A 13,521-nucleotide genomic window follows, 5' to 3' on the forward strand; every position below is an offset into this window, starting at 1 on the left:
CAAGAAAATCACCTGGAATTTCTGTCGTCGAAAAAGATTTCACTTTTTCCAGATAATTCCACAGTTAACCATGTGAATAATATTGGTGTTAGCACTTATAGTTTGTATTTAGTTTATTATGTGGTGTACACTAGCTTGACTTAGTTTCCTAGTTTACAGGAGATATTTAGGTTTCCTATTCATTTAGGATTGTAATATCAGTTGTAATCAATTAATTCAATTTCTGATAATCTCATTTGGTATCAGTTAGCGTTATGATCCCTACTTTTTCTCCCCCACCCTAACAATGTCTACCAACTCAACTCATCTGAGAAAACGGTGACTACTGCCGCCGTTACTCCTCCCACCACCAACTCCCTATTCGCAGCCCATCATTTTGTGTCAATTAAATTAAACACCCGCAACTTTCTCTTCTGGCGCATGCAGCTTGTGTCATTTCTATGAGGATAAGGCCTTCTCGGTTTCGTGGATGGAACTCATCCGTGTCCATCGGCCACCATCCACATCGCGCCAACATTCGGCGAAGCACCCTCAGTTCTTCCCCTCCAACCGCATAAGCCAATCCGGCATACGCCCCTTGGGTACAGCAGGATAAATCCATCATGTCGCTGCTCATCTCCTCTCTCACGGACGAGGTGATGTACCTAGTAGTTCGCCGAGAAACCTCCCAAGACGTATGGACAGCCATCACAATGGCACTTGGATCGTCGACGCGTGCCAGGTGCCTGAACCTTCTTAGACAATTCTAGAGCCTCCGCCAAGGCAACAGCTCGCCGGCGGAATACCTTGGTCGCGTCAAACTTCTGGTGGAGGATCTCGCGTTGGCCGGCCGCCCAGTGTCGCTGGACGAGCAGAACTTATACGTCTTCCGCGGCCTTCGTCCGGTGTTTAGATCCATGGCAGAATCCCTCACAGTTTTCGACACACCGGTAACGATTCCGCAACTCGCGAATTTTTTACAGGCCCAGGAGTCAGATGAACTCCAGTCAGACTCCGCATGGTCGTTGGTTTATCTCTGGTGGCGATGTTTGTTGGCAGAGGGCGACGGCAGAATGGAGATGGTGGCTGCGGCGGACAGTTTGCAGGTCAGAGGGGCGGCCGCCATGGTCGCGGGAGGAACGGTCGTAGGCAGGGGCGCGGTAACAGTCCCCGGTGCCAGATTTATCGTTCGTATGGTCACACGATAGTTTATTGCTATAAGCGGTACGCCACTCACCCACTGGCGCAGGCGCACGTCGCTGTTGCCGGAGATGCTACAACCTCGCCTGTTGCGGATACTTGGTATCCCGATACTGGAGCAACGGCGCATGCAACACCCGATGCGTCGATGATGGCCAACTCCGATGAATACACCAACGGCGACATACTGCGTATGGGAGGTGGCGCAGGTTTAGGTATTTCCAGTGTTGGTCGTGCAACGCTTCCTACTAAGTTTAAATCTTTATGTTTAACGAATATCTTGCATGTGCCAAAATTTTCAGTTCCGTTATTGTCTGTACATCGTTTTACTACTGAAAATGATGTGTTTTTTGAATTTCACAAATCATTTTTTGTTGTGAAGGACTACACCACCAAGGCGGTTCTTCTTAAGGGACCAACCGTGGGCGGTTTATACAGGTTATCCTTCCCACGCCATCATTTAGCCTTCTTGAGTGCCCGAGCCTCCTCCACTGTTTGGCACAGCAGGTTAGGTCACCCGCATGTGCAACTCCTCAGTCGTGTCCTCCAAAATCTCCCAATCACAACAAATAAAGTCAGTTCGCCCCAGTTATGCTCCACCTGTCAGCTTGGAAAATCCAACTGTTTTCCTCTAGATAGAGTTATTTCTTCCAGTTCTAATGTTTTCGATCTTTTATATACAAACATTTGGGGGCCTGCGCCTGTTATTTCTGTGTCTGGTTGTCGTTACTTTATTTTATTTGTAGACGACTGTACTCGTTTTTACTGGTTTTATCCCTTACGGGTAAAATCAAACATTTATAAAAATTTTGACTCGTTTCGTGAGATGGTAGAATGCCAATTCTCACGTTCTATCAAATGCATACAATCTGATTTAGGGGGTGAATACCACCGATTCCATAAAACATTCGAAAACCTAGGGATTGTGCATAGGCAATCATGTGCCTACACACATAAACAAAATGATCGAGTTAAACGCCGCAATCGGCATGTTGTCGAAACCGAGTTAGCCCTACTGGCTGAAAGTTCAGTCCCGCTAAAATATTGGGATTATGCCTTCGAAATTGCTACTTATCTAATAAATTGCCTTCCCACATATACCTTTCTACAAATCTTCGGGTGCATATGCTACCCCTATCTTAGGCCTTATAATCAGCACAAGGTAGATTTTCGGTCCACACCATGTGTTTTCCTAGGTTACGCTCCGGCTTTTAGGGGTTACCGTTGCATAGATCCTAACACTGGGAAAGTCTTTATCTATCGTCATGTTCGGTTTGACGAAAATGTGTTTCCTTTTGCAGAATTGTCTAAAAAGGGAAAATTGATGCTTCAGGGCCCTGTTACCCCATGGGGGACTAGTCCGGTGGTATGTCAAAGTACCTACACACCTGCACCGGCTGAACCGGAGCAACCCCTAGCTCAAGCCCCACTGCTCTTAGCAATAAGGGGCCTGCTAATCCATCTACCACTTAGGCCCGAGGCACTCGGGCACAACCACAAGAACGAGGGCATACAATGTGGTTGTGCCACATGACTCGTGGCACGAATGAACCGTTTTATGCTCTCACCGTGTCACCAGACCCAACTTGTTATTCTCAAGTGGTTTGGCACCCATAGTGGCGTGAGGCCATGGACTAGGAATTCAATGCACTACTTCACAACAACACCTAGCAGCTAATACCCCCAAATCCTGACATGAACATCATTGGCTGCAAGTGGATCTTTCGCACAAAGCGTAAGGCCGATGGGTCAATTGAGCGCTACAAGGCACGCCTGGTCGTTAACGGGTTCAACAGGTCGCTGGTGAGGATTTCTTTGACACTTTCAGTCCCGTGGTCAAACCTATTACGGTCCGTATGTTGTTTTCTCTTGCAGTATCGAATGAGTGGACGCTACGCCAACTGGATGTTCATAATGCGTTTCTCAACGACACCTATCTGAAATAGTGTTTATGAAACAGCCTCCAGGGTATGAGGACCCGACTCACCCGAACTATGTTTGTCATCTACAGCGATCACTATATCGGCTAAAGCAAGCCCCTCGGGTGTGGTTCAAACGTCTTTACGAGTTCTTGCTATCCGTAGGCTTCCGTGCATCGAATACTGATGTCTCGCTATTTCACTACATCGTTGGCACCTCGAGGGTCTTCTTATTGGTTTATGTGGATGACATAATCATGATGGGCAATGACGCTGCATTAGTCGATGATCTACTGCGACGCCTGTCATCTACCTTCAAAATTAGAGATTTAGGCTCACCAGCGTTCTTTCTTGCTATTGAGACTTTACGTGTGGACACTGGGTTTGTTCTATCTCAGCGTCAATATATGGTTGACATTTTGACTCGCGCTGGCATGTCTGAATACAAACCCTTATCCACTCCGGCTGTAGTCACTCAGGCTGTGTCTCCATCTGCAAACCTGTTTGACAATCCCACACAGTATCGTCAACTGGTTGGAGCACTTCAGTACCTCACGATCACTCGTCCGGATCTGTCCTACGCGGTCAATCGTCTGTGTCAGTTCATGCACTCACCTACCGAGGATCATTGGAACCTACTCAAGTGTGTATTACGGTATGTCAAGGGAATGGTTAACTATGGGATACTTCTTTCTGTGTCGTCGTCCTCTGACATTCACGCCTTCTCGAACACTGACTAGGCCGGGTGTCCGGTGGACAGGAAATCTACCAGTGGGTACATCGTTTATCTTGGGAAAAATCTAATCTCCTGGCTCTCTCGGAAGCAACGAACTGTGGCACGCTCTTCACAGAGGCAGAGTATAAAGGGCTTGCTGATGTAGCAGCCGAGGTCACCTGGGTTATGTCACTATTAAAGGAGCTAGGCCTCCACTCGGGTACTCCCGCGACACTATGGTGTGATAATCTTGGGGCTACATATATAGCTACCAACCTAGTTTTTCATGCCCGGATAAAGCATGTTGAAATTGACTACCATTTCGTTCACGACAAGGTGACCTCAGGAAAATTTAGAGTTAGTTTTGTGTCTACGAAGGAACAACTTGAAGATATTTTCACTAAGCCTTTACCTGCTCCCCGATTCAGCGCACTCCGGAACAAGCTCAATGTCGTCAACAGTCAACATTCAACCTTGGGGTGTGTGAATAATATTGGTGTTACCACTTATAGTTAGTATTTAGTTTATTATTTACACTACATAATTAGCTTGACTATAGTTAGTATTTAGTTTATTATGTACACTACATAATTAGCTTGACTTTGTTTCCTAGTTTAGAGGAAAGATTTTGGGTTACCTATTCATATAGGATTGTAATATTTAGTTGTAATCAATTAATTCAATTTTGATAATCTCATATATTTATTTACACTTTCTGAACCACTTATCTTAATTATTATTTATGTATTAATTTCATTATTGGTCGTCTCAATGAAACATTTTGTAGGCCAAGGCATTTTGAATATAACTAGTAAATTACCAGTGCGATGCACGGATAAAATGTTTTTATTATATATTTAGATAATAAAATTAAAAATTAAATTATAAACAATTTTAACATTTGAAAGTGTGCATTTATTCTATTATATATTTAGATAATAAAATTAAAAATTAAATTATAAACAATTTTAATATTTGAAAGTGTGCATTTATTCTATTATAATATTAGTGTAAAAGTATCACTCAATTAATTGAAAAATATATTGCTCGTTTGTCTGCAATTATCTTAAAAAATAAATATATAATATAATATATGTAATTATATTATTACTAAAATAAATATGGGAAAAAATGAAAAATAATTTAATTGAAATTATCATAAAAATAAATACAACTACCCATGTTTAGTTTAATTACCATAAAGACAATTATACTAATATCTATGCAATTATACTTTCATACCTATATTCCTTTTCACCACATCACATTTACTTTTTTACTCTCTCATATCTAAATGAATTAATTGTAATAATTATTATAAAAATAAATCCAGTGATCCATGTTTAGTTGTAATTATAATAATATCTGTGTAATTATTAACTTAATTAACATATATAATAAATTAATAATTATTAGACAATTATACTAATATTTGTGCAATTAATTTGTTAATTACCATAATAATTATTATGTAATTATACTAATATTGTGCAATTATACTTTTATACCTTAAGTACAAAAATATATAGAGAGAGATTTCCATAAAATTATCATAGTAGTTACACGGAAAAATACAAATGACAAATTATTTTGTTCTCATAGTATTATATGTTAAGTATATATATTATTAAAAAATTAATTGTAATTATTAAAAAATCAATGACTCATGTTTAATTGTAATTATACTAATATTTGTGTATTTATTAACTTAATTACCATAATAATTATTAGATAATTATATTAATATTATGCAATTATACTTTTATACCTTAATTATAAATATATATATATATATATATATATATATATAGGCCACTGCTCTCGTGAGTCCACCTTCCCCCATGAATCCGTGTGGACAATCTAGATCCGATCTTTGAATTACTTATGGCTAAGATTTAAAGGCATTATTTTAAAAATATGTTTACTGCAGTAATCCAAGGGTTAATTTGTAATTTTGGAATGATTATTTATTTGGATTAAATGAATTTAATTATATGTGATTGACATGTTTTTAGGAACATATCATGCGTTCATTATGGATTTCAAATTTCAAAATGCGATTCTGAACTATGCATCATGGGTTTTATCTGTGCATCTCCATGGTAGTTGCCAATTTTGTAGATTTTTTTTTGTGAATTTTTTTATGGGATTTTGAACTGTGCATCATGGAGTTTGTATCTGTGCATCTCCATAGGTAATTGCCAAATATATAGAGTTTTTTTGTTATGGGATTTTGAATTGTGCATGGTGGGTTTTTTTGTGTGCATCTCCATGGTAGTTGCCAATTATGTAGGTTTTTTTTTTTTGCGAATTTTTTTATGGGATTCTAAACTGTGCACCGTGGGTTTTTATCTGTGCATCTTTTTGGTAGTTGCCAATTATGTAGCTCTTTTTTTTTCTTGCAAATTTTTTATGGGATTCTAAATTGTGCATTGAAGGGTTTTTATATGTGCATCTCCATGGTAGTTGTCAATTATGTAGAGTTTTTTTATGGGATTCTGAATTGTGCATCGTGGGTTTTTATGTGTGCATTTCCATGGTAGTTGCCAATTATGTAGATTTTTTTTTTTTTTTGCGAATTTGTGTGCACTACATAGATGTGTTCCAGGTTTGGTATTGTGCAACTATATGCGTATGGATGGTTGGGGTCGATTTGGGTACCACTTTGAGGACTACTGTGCAACTTCAGGCATTGTGCATGTTCAAGAGTTCCATTGTGAAGCCACTACCAATTAATTGTGCAACGCTGCCCTCTGAATAGAAGAAAAAAATAAAAACAAAATAAAACGTAAATAAACCCAGCAAATCAGCTATGCATCAACCCCAAAATCTCCAAAATATCCCTATCAAATAAACATTATCCAATTAACCAGCCAAAAAATGTGAATAATATTAAAAACAAATGTTTAATACACACCACTGATCATAGGCATTGAAAGGTCCAAAATTGTCCACGCGGACTCATATAAGAAGATGGACTCATTTGATCACTAGTCAATTTTTTTATGGGATTCTAAATTGTGCATTGTGGGGTTTTTATGTGTGCATCTCCATGGTAGTTGCCAATTATGTAGAGTTTTTTTATGGAATTCTGAACTGTGCATCGTTTGTTTTTATGTATGCATCTCCATGGTATTTGCCAATTATGTAGATTTTTTTTTTTTTTTGCGAATTTGTGTGAACTACATAGATGTGTTCCAGGTTTGGTATTGTGCAACTATATGCGTATGGCTGGTTGGGGTTGATCTGTGTACCACTTTGTGGACTACTATGCAACTTCAGGCACTGTGCATGTTCACTAGTTCCATTGTGAAGCCACTACCAATTAATTGTGCAACGCTACCCTCTGAATAGAAGAAAAGAATAAAACGTAAATAAACCCGTACAAATCAACTGTGCAATAACCCCAAAATCTCCAAAATATCCCTATTAAATAAACATTATCCAATTAACCAGCCAAAAAAAGGGAATAATATTAAAAACAAAGGTTTAATACACACCACTGGTCATAGGCATTGAAAGGTCCAAAATTGTTCACACGGACTCATATAAGAAGATGGACTCATTTGATCACTAGTCAATTTTTTTATGGGATTCTAAATTGTGCATTGAGGGGTTTTATGTGTGCATCTCCATGGTAGTTGCCAATTATGTTGAGTTTTTTTATGGGATTCTGAACTGTGCATCGTGAGTTTTTTATGTATGCATCTCCATGGTATTTGCCAATTATGTAGATTTTATTTTTTTTTTTTTGCGAATTTGTGTGCACTACATAGATGTGTTCCAGGTTTGGTATTATGCAACTATATGCGTATGGCTGGTTGGGGTTGATCTGTGTACCACTTTGTGGACTACTGTGCAACTTCAGGCACTGTGCATGTTCACGAGTTCCATTATGAAGCCACTACCAATTAATTGTGCAACGCTGCCCTCTGAATAGAAGAAAAGAATAAAAACAAAATAAAACGTAAATAAACCCCTACAAATCAGTTGTGCACTAACCCTAAAATCTACAAAATATCCCTATCAAATAAACATTATCCAATTAACCAGCCAGCCAAAAAAAGGGAATAATATTAAAAACAAATGTTTAATACACACCACTGATCATATGCATTGAAAGGTCCAAAATTGTCCACACGGACTCATATAAGAAGATGGACTCATTTGATCACTAGTCTATATATATATATATATATATATATATATATATATATATATATATATATATATATTACTATAAAATTATCATAGTCGTAGTATTATACCTTAATTAATTATAATTAAACTCTTATAAAAATTTCACATGTTTAATTTTAATTAAACTCGTATAAAAATTTCATTATCAACATTTTCAAAAGCATCTTCCTCATCATTGATGGGTATAGAATTTTAATAACCCTCAAACCGATCAGTGTTGCATAGATTAGTATCAAAATTCAAAAGTCACCACAGAAAGAGAAGCAAGCTGAATTATATTTCATTGAATAGGTGTTTATTGCATATTGTTACCGTTTTCTTGGTAATGTTTTAATTTTCAAGATTATATGCATACATTTCGTGCATAATTGGCTATTATGCCTTTATTATCATTAATTCATTATTATTATATTGGTATAACATTATGCATGTGTTTCATTATTATATAATGGTAATTGAGATTAACATTTCCTTTAATATTAAAGTTAATTATTAGTAATTGTGGTTAATTAGGAAAGTCCAATTATTTATTTAAGGTCTTTAAATATTAATGTGAAATGACAATTTTGTCTAATGTCTAATGCTGTTAATATGAATAAATTGTATGTGCGATGCATGCAACAATTTTTTATTATATATTTAAATAATATAATTAATGATGAAATTATAAACAATTCTAATATTTGAAAGTTTACATTTATTGAAAATTATAAGATTTGTATATTAGTGTTTAATATATTTACTTGAAAATTATATGTTTAATTTTTTATATGGGCATGAAAATTTATAATTTTTTGGGTAAAATATCAATTATATTAAGAAAGATAAGAGCATAAAAAGTTCGGAGGATTAAATTTATAATTAATTCCAATATAAATAAGGTCGTTTTATTATGATTAGGATATGGTAATTAAGGAGTATATATTATTTTTAAGTAATATTATGATAATTATGACATCCATGCATGTAATCTGAATAATTATGGCAATTAAGGATTATATATTATTTTCAATAAAATAATATGTATATGTTTAGTTATGGACATAATATGTGTATGTTTAATTCTCTTTAATTATGTTAGTAATATGTGTATATTTAATTTTCTTTAATTATATTCGTAATATGTGTACCATTAATTTCTTTAATTGATTAGATAAAATCTATATTACGGTAAGTATAAAAAAATATTTAAAAAAAAGTATAATGTGTGAATTAATTTCTTAATTACCATAATTATTAAGATTTTATTCAAAAGTAAACATTAGCATAATTTTATATGTGTAATAATCTGTGACTTTGAATAATTTGCATAATTTTATGGACGTAATAATCTGTTAATTAGAATAATTATCATAATTTTTAAAATCTCCTTTAATTATGGACTTAATATGTGTATTATCAATTTCGTTAACTGATTATAAAGTTTATATTACAAAAAGTATTAATTCCTTAATTGCCATACTTTTTAAGATTTTATTCAAAAGTAATCAAAATAAGTGCACGGGTAATTGATATTATTCGAAGAAAAAAAATAATAAAATCATTGGCAGGGGGATTCTCTATGTTTAATTACCATAATAAATTTAAATGTTAAATATGTTTGGTAATTACCATGGGTTATTTAGATGGTAAATAGTATATAGTAATTACCTATAGGTTATCATAATAAACGGATTAACATACGAATTATTATTTTAAAAAAAAAAGGAAAAAGAAAAAGGAATAAGCCTTTTAGGTAAGATGTATTAGGAAAAGTATCAATTAATTAAAATATGATAAGAAAATTATATTAGAAAATTGATTAACTTGTATTAATCCTGTTAATTTTTCCTAATTCTATATTTGTAATTACCCGGATTTATTAGGAACTTTACTTTTTGAAAATATTAGGAACTTATATTAACAGTTTTGAATTATTATTACTATTATATTGTTATTAATATTTGAAAAATTCTATTAAGAGTTTTGGATTATTATTAGGGAAAATGTCTTATTTATGTAAAGCACTTTATCCCCTCAATTATTTTAAAAGTGGCTATCTATTCCCCGGCCTCCCTGTTAAATAGATGTTTGAGTGGTTAAAAATAAAAGTAAAAATAGTATTTCACTTTTTTTTTTTAGATGTGGATGGAGGGGTTTACCAGTACTCCACTTCACCCCATGCTGCTTATTCATTTTTATTCAAAAATTCAAACTGTATTAATGAAAATGTACTCTATAGTCCATACTTTCATACGTCTATTTTTGCATTGCTTTTTGTTAAAAATACAAATTGCACTATCGAACATAGATTTGCAGCACCAATCTTTTGAAAATGATATAGCAGAGTAGCAGACATACAAATTGCACAATGAAACATAGATTTGCAGCCCCAATATTTCAGAAATGATATAACAAAGTAGTAGAGATAAAAATAAACATAAATCTTGTCGTGTATATCACAGCAGAAATCTAGAAAGTTAACCACTCCTCATTCTCCAATCACCCGTGAGCCACACATTTTCTTGTGTAGCACTCTAAATTCTGGAACAATGATAGTAAAGCAAAAAAAAATGAAGACATCAGAGAAGCTATCGCTTTAAACGGGCAAGAATAACCAGCACTCAAAGCTAGATAATTCACATAAGGAGCCTTTCATCAATGATAATGAAACTTCAAAATCAGATTCAGTATATGAAATTGTACTTGGAGTAACCGTAGAAATATTTGAAATAAATCGTAATGCAGTTATATCAACAACTTTTGGCCAAAAAAAAAGTATTAAGTTTGGACAACAACTTTTGGCCAAAAAAAAAGTATTAAGTTTGGACAATATAGTCATGCAATAACGCATCTAATCCGATCAAACTACTTGGATGCTAAACATACCCTTTTTAATTTCGAAACGCGGCTAAACTATGATAAAGGCTCAAAACCTAGTTTCTCTTCGAGGCTCTTCATCACCGAGTGTCGCAACCTCCAACATTAACCATGTATATAATTATTATAATAATGATTATGATTATAAACAATAGTTTATATAGAAATTAAGGGAGAGAGAGGTGAAAAAGGTAAGAAATTAAGAGAGGGTAGGGATAGAGAGTGGTTTAGAAAATTTGGCTGATTAGTAGGATAATATATTAATTATATTTATTATATTATTAACAAGAAAATTATTTTAATTTAATTATATTAATTATATTATTACTCTATTAGGCACTTTTGTTATTATATATTCTATTATTATATATATAGATATAGATTCCGTAATTGAGGAATTAAAGAGTTAGTTGAACAAATATATTAAAAGCTATCACTATTCAATTCATCATATTGCTTTGTTACCTCCTAATGAAATTATCATTATCCACTAAAATTAACATTTTATTTATAGATATGAAAAGCTACTGAGAGAGACATCATATCAATGCTTAAAAGCCAAAAAGCTTAGAACTGTTGAGCAAGCATTCTCATGGCAGATTTAAGTATTTGTTCAACACTTAAACACTCTTCCTATTCACAAAGGGAACCAAAACACTCAGTCAATTTTAACTTGGAAACCATCCTTCCTTTCTTCCTCCTTCACCTTCGGAATCGCCACCTTCAACACTCCGTTCTTCATCTCCGCCTTGATCGCGTCAAGCTTGTACAGATTCGGTGGAATCTCCAGCCTCGTCGAGTACCTCCGCCGTGCGTATTGATCCGCGTCGTCTTCCTTTTCCTCCGCCTCCGCTTCGCCTTTGATCACCAGCGTGTTCTGCTCCACCCTTATCTTCACATTGTCCTTGTCCAGTCCCGGCATGTCCATCTTGATGCAGAGGACGTCGTCATCCTCCCTCACGGTGTAGGGACTCAACCCGCGAGTCTTCCAGGCCAACGGATTGTCCATGAATTGGTCCATCATGTTCAGCAGCTGGCTCACGCTCCTCGTCGGCGACAATGGATCCAACACATCTACACAAGCATATATATCACGCCAGATGTATCAATTAGTCCAAAACCTCAATTTCCAAATGAACAAATCAAATCGAAATCTATATACATATATAATCAAATTCAACTACGCAGGAATTTTGGAATCTAAGCGGAGAACGAAAAACCTCAATTTCCAAATAAACAAATGAAATCGAAATCTATATACATATATAATCAAATTCAACTACGTATTGGAAGCGGAGAACGAAACGAAGAGTTACCTGAAAAGAAGCTAGGAAACGCGTCACGACGGCGAGAAAGGGAACGATCGGAGCGGCGATCGAAGTCGACAGAGCGATCATCGTCGTCATATTCCTTCATCTGCGTATTGGTGTTGAATGATCTGAAAACAGAGGGAGCGGCGGAGGCGTGGCGGACAGGGTTGACGAGTCTGTTGAACAGAGCTGAGGAGGCGGTTGTGGCTCTCCTGAGTGCCAATAAAGAAGCCATAGCTTTGTGAATGCGCAGGTGAGTTAACTCGCTCGGTTTGTTTCGGAATCTCTCTGTTGTTCTGAAAGAGTATGGCTGCTTACATATATAGTGCAGTGCAATGAAGGCGGTGAGCTGAAATATTGGTAGTGGCTTGGAGAAGGGGAAAGAGGTTGTGGAGATTCCAGAGAGTGAAGAGTGTGGAATGTTCCGGAATTGGGATACTGGATACACGTAGACGTTTCTAGATGCTTTAACATTAATAAATTACTTGCTTTAAAAATAAATTTAAAAAATCAAACAAACAAATGCTAATATTCTCTTATGCATGTATTGATCATCTTTGATGGATTTAATTATCCGGGGTGTCCCGAATTATTAAATCCAATAATTAAGAATGAATAATTGATATGAAAATGTAATAGCAAAATGATAATATCATATGGAGACAAATTATATTGATAATTCGTGTTAGGACGAATACAAGAAGTGTGTAGTGCTATTACAATAATCGTTTACACAAAGTATGATGAAGGTGTCTTGTAATGCTAAGACAATGGCCTTTTATACAAGGAAATCCCAACCAAATTGGGCTAAATTCGCGGAGGGCCACAAGACTAAGTCGAGGCTCATGTAGTGGACCCGCGAGACTAAGTCAAGGCCCATCATTGTGGGCCTCGAATTATGCACTTCCGAACCCCGGGTCTCTATTATATTGGGCCGTTTCTAATATATCCATCATCAGTCCCCCACTCTCTGAGCTGCGAGAAGTCGTCAGCGAAAAAGAGTAAACGTCCGGCCCAATCGAAGCCACTCGGGGCGCTATGCTTGGATGAATGCTTCCGGTTAACTTGAACGAAAGTACTTTGTTTGCTTACAGACCTATTAAGCCTACACCACCAGCCTTGCGATCTAAGTCCTCTCCGTCCGAGCAACGCGGGGTTACTTAGATTTTTGCTCGCATAATGTTGTATATATATTTTTGTTTTTTGTTTTGTGTTTGTATTTTCTTTCTTTTGCTTTTTTCTTATTGTTTGCTTTTTCGCGTTGGCGTTAGACCAAGGTACCTCAACACTCAGCCCTTAGCACACCCGTTCGATGGTAGGCGAGATTAATCCTCGGAGG

At 35.8% G+C, this 13,521-nt stretch overlaps 1 protein-coding gene across 1 annotated transcript; it reads right to left on the reverse strand.

The window, feature by feature from the left end:
• Positions 1-11,355: 11,355 nt before the first annotated feature.
• Positions 11,356-12,543, reverse strand: LOC116001743 (small heat shock protein, chloroplastic). The gene is made up of 2 exons (XM_031241679.1): positions 12,189-12,543; positions 11,356-11,946 (listed from the first exon to the last, which is right to left on the reverse strand). The coding sequence occupies exons 1-2, from the start codon at positions 12,415-12,417 to the stop codon at positions 11,531-11,533; spliced, it is 645 nt and encodes a 214-aa protein (XP_031097539.1). The 5' UTR covers positions 12,418-12,543; the 3' UTR covers positions 11,356-11,530.
• Positions 12,544-13,521: the final 978 nt, after the last annotated feature.

The sequence above is a fragment of the Ipomoea triloba genome, chromosome 13 (assembly GCF_003576645.1).
Source record: "Ipomoea triloba cultivar NCNSP0323 chromosome 13, ASM357664v1".
In the NCBI taxonomy this organism is placed as follows: Eukaryota; Viridiplantae; Streptophyta; class Magnoliopsida; order Solanales; family Convolvulaceae; genus Ipomoea; species Ipomoea triloba.

Excerpts from the sequence above, each read along its gene's own strand:
- LOC116001743 (XM_031241679.1), bottom strand. The coding sequence starts at position 12,417 with ATGGCTTCTTTATTGGCACTCAGGAGAGCCACAACCGCCTCCTCAGCT. Across the intron at positions 11,947-12,188 it reads GTTTCCTAGCTTCTTTTCAG|ATGTGTTGGATCCATTGTCG; the intron begins GTAACTCTTCGT and ends ATGCTTGTGTAG.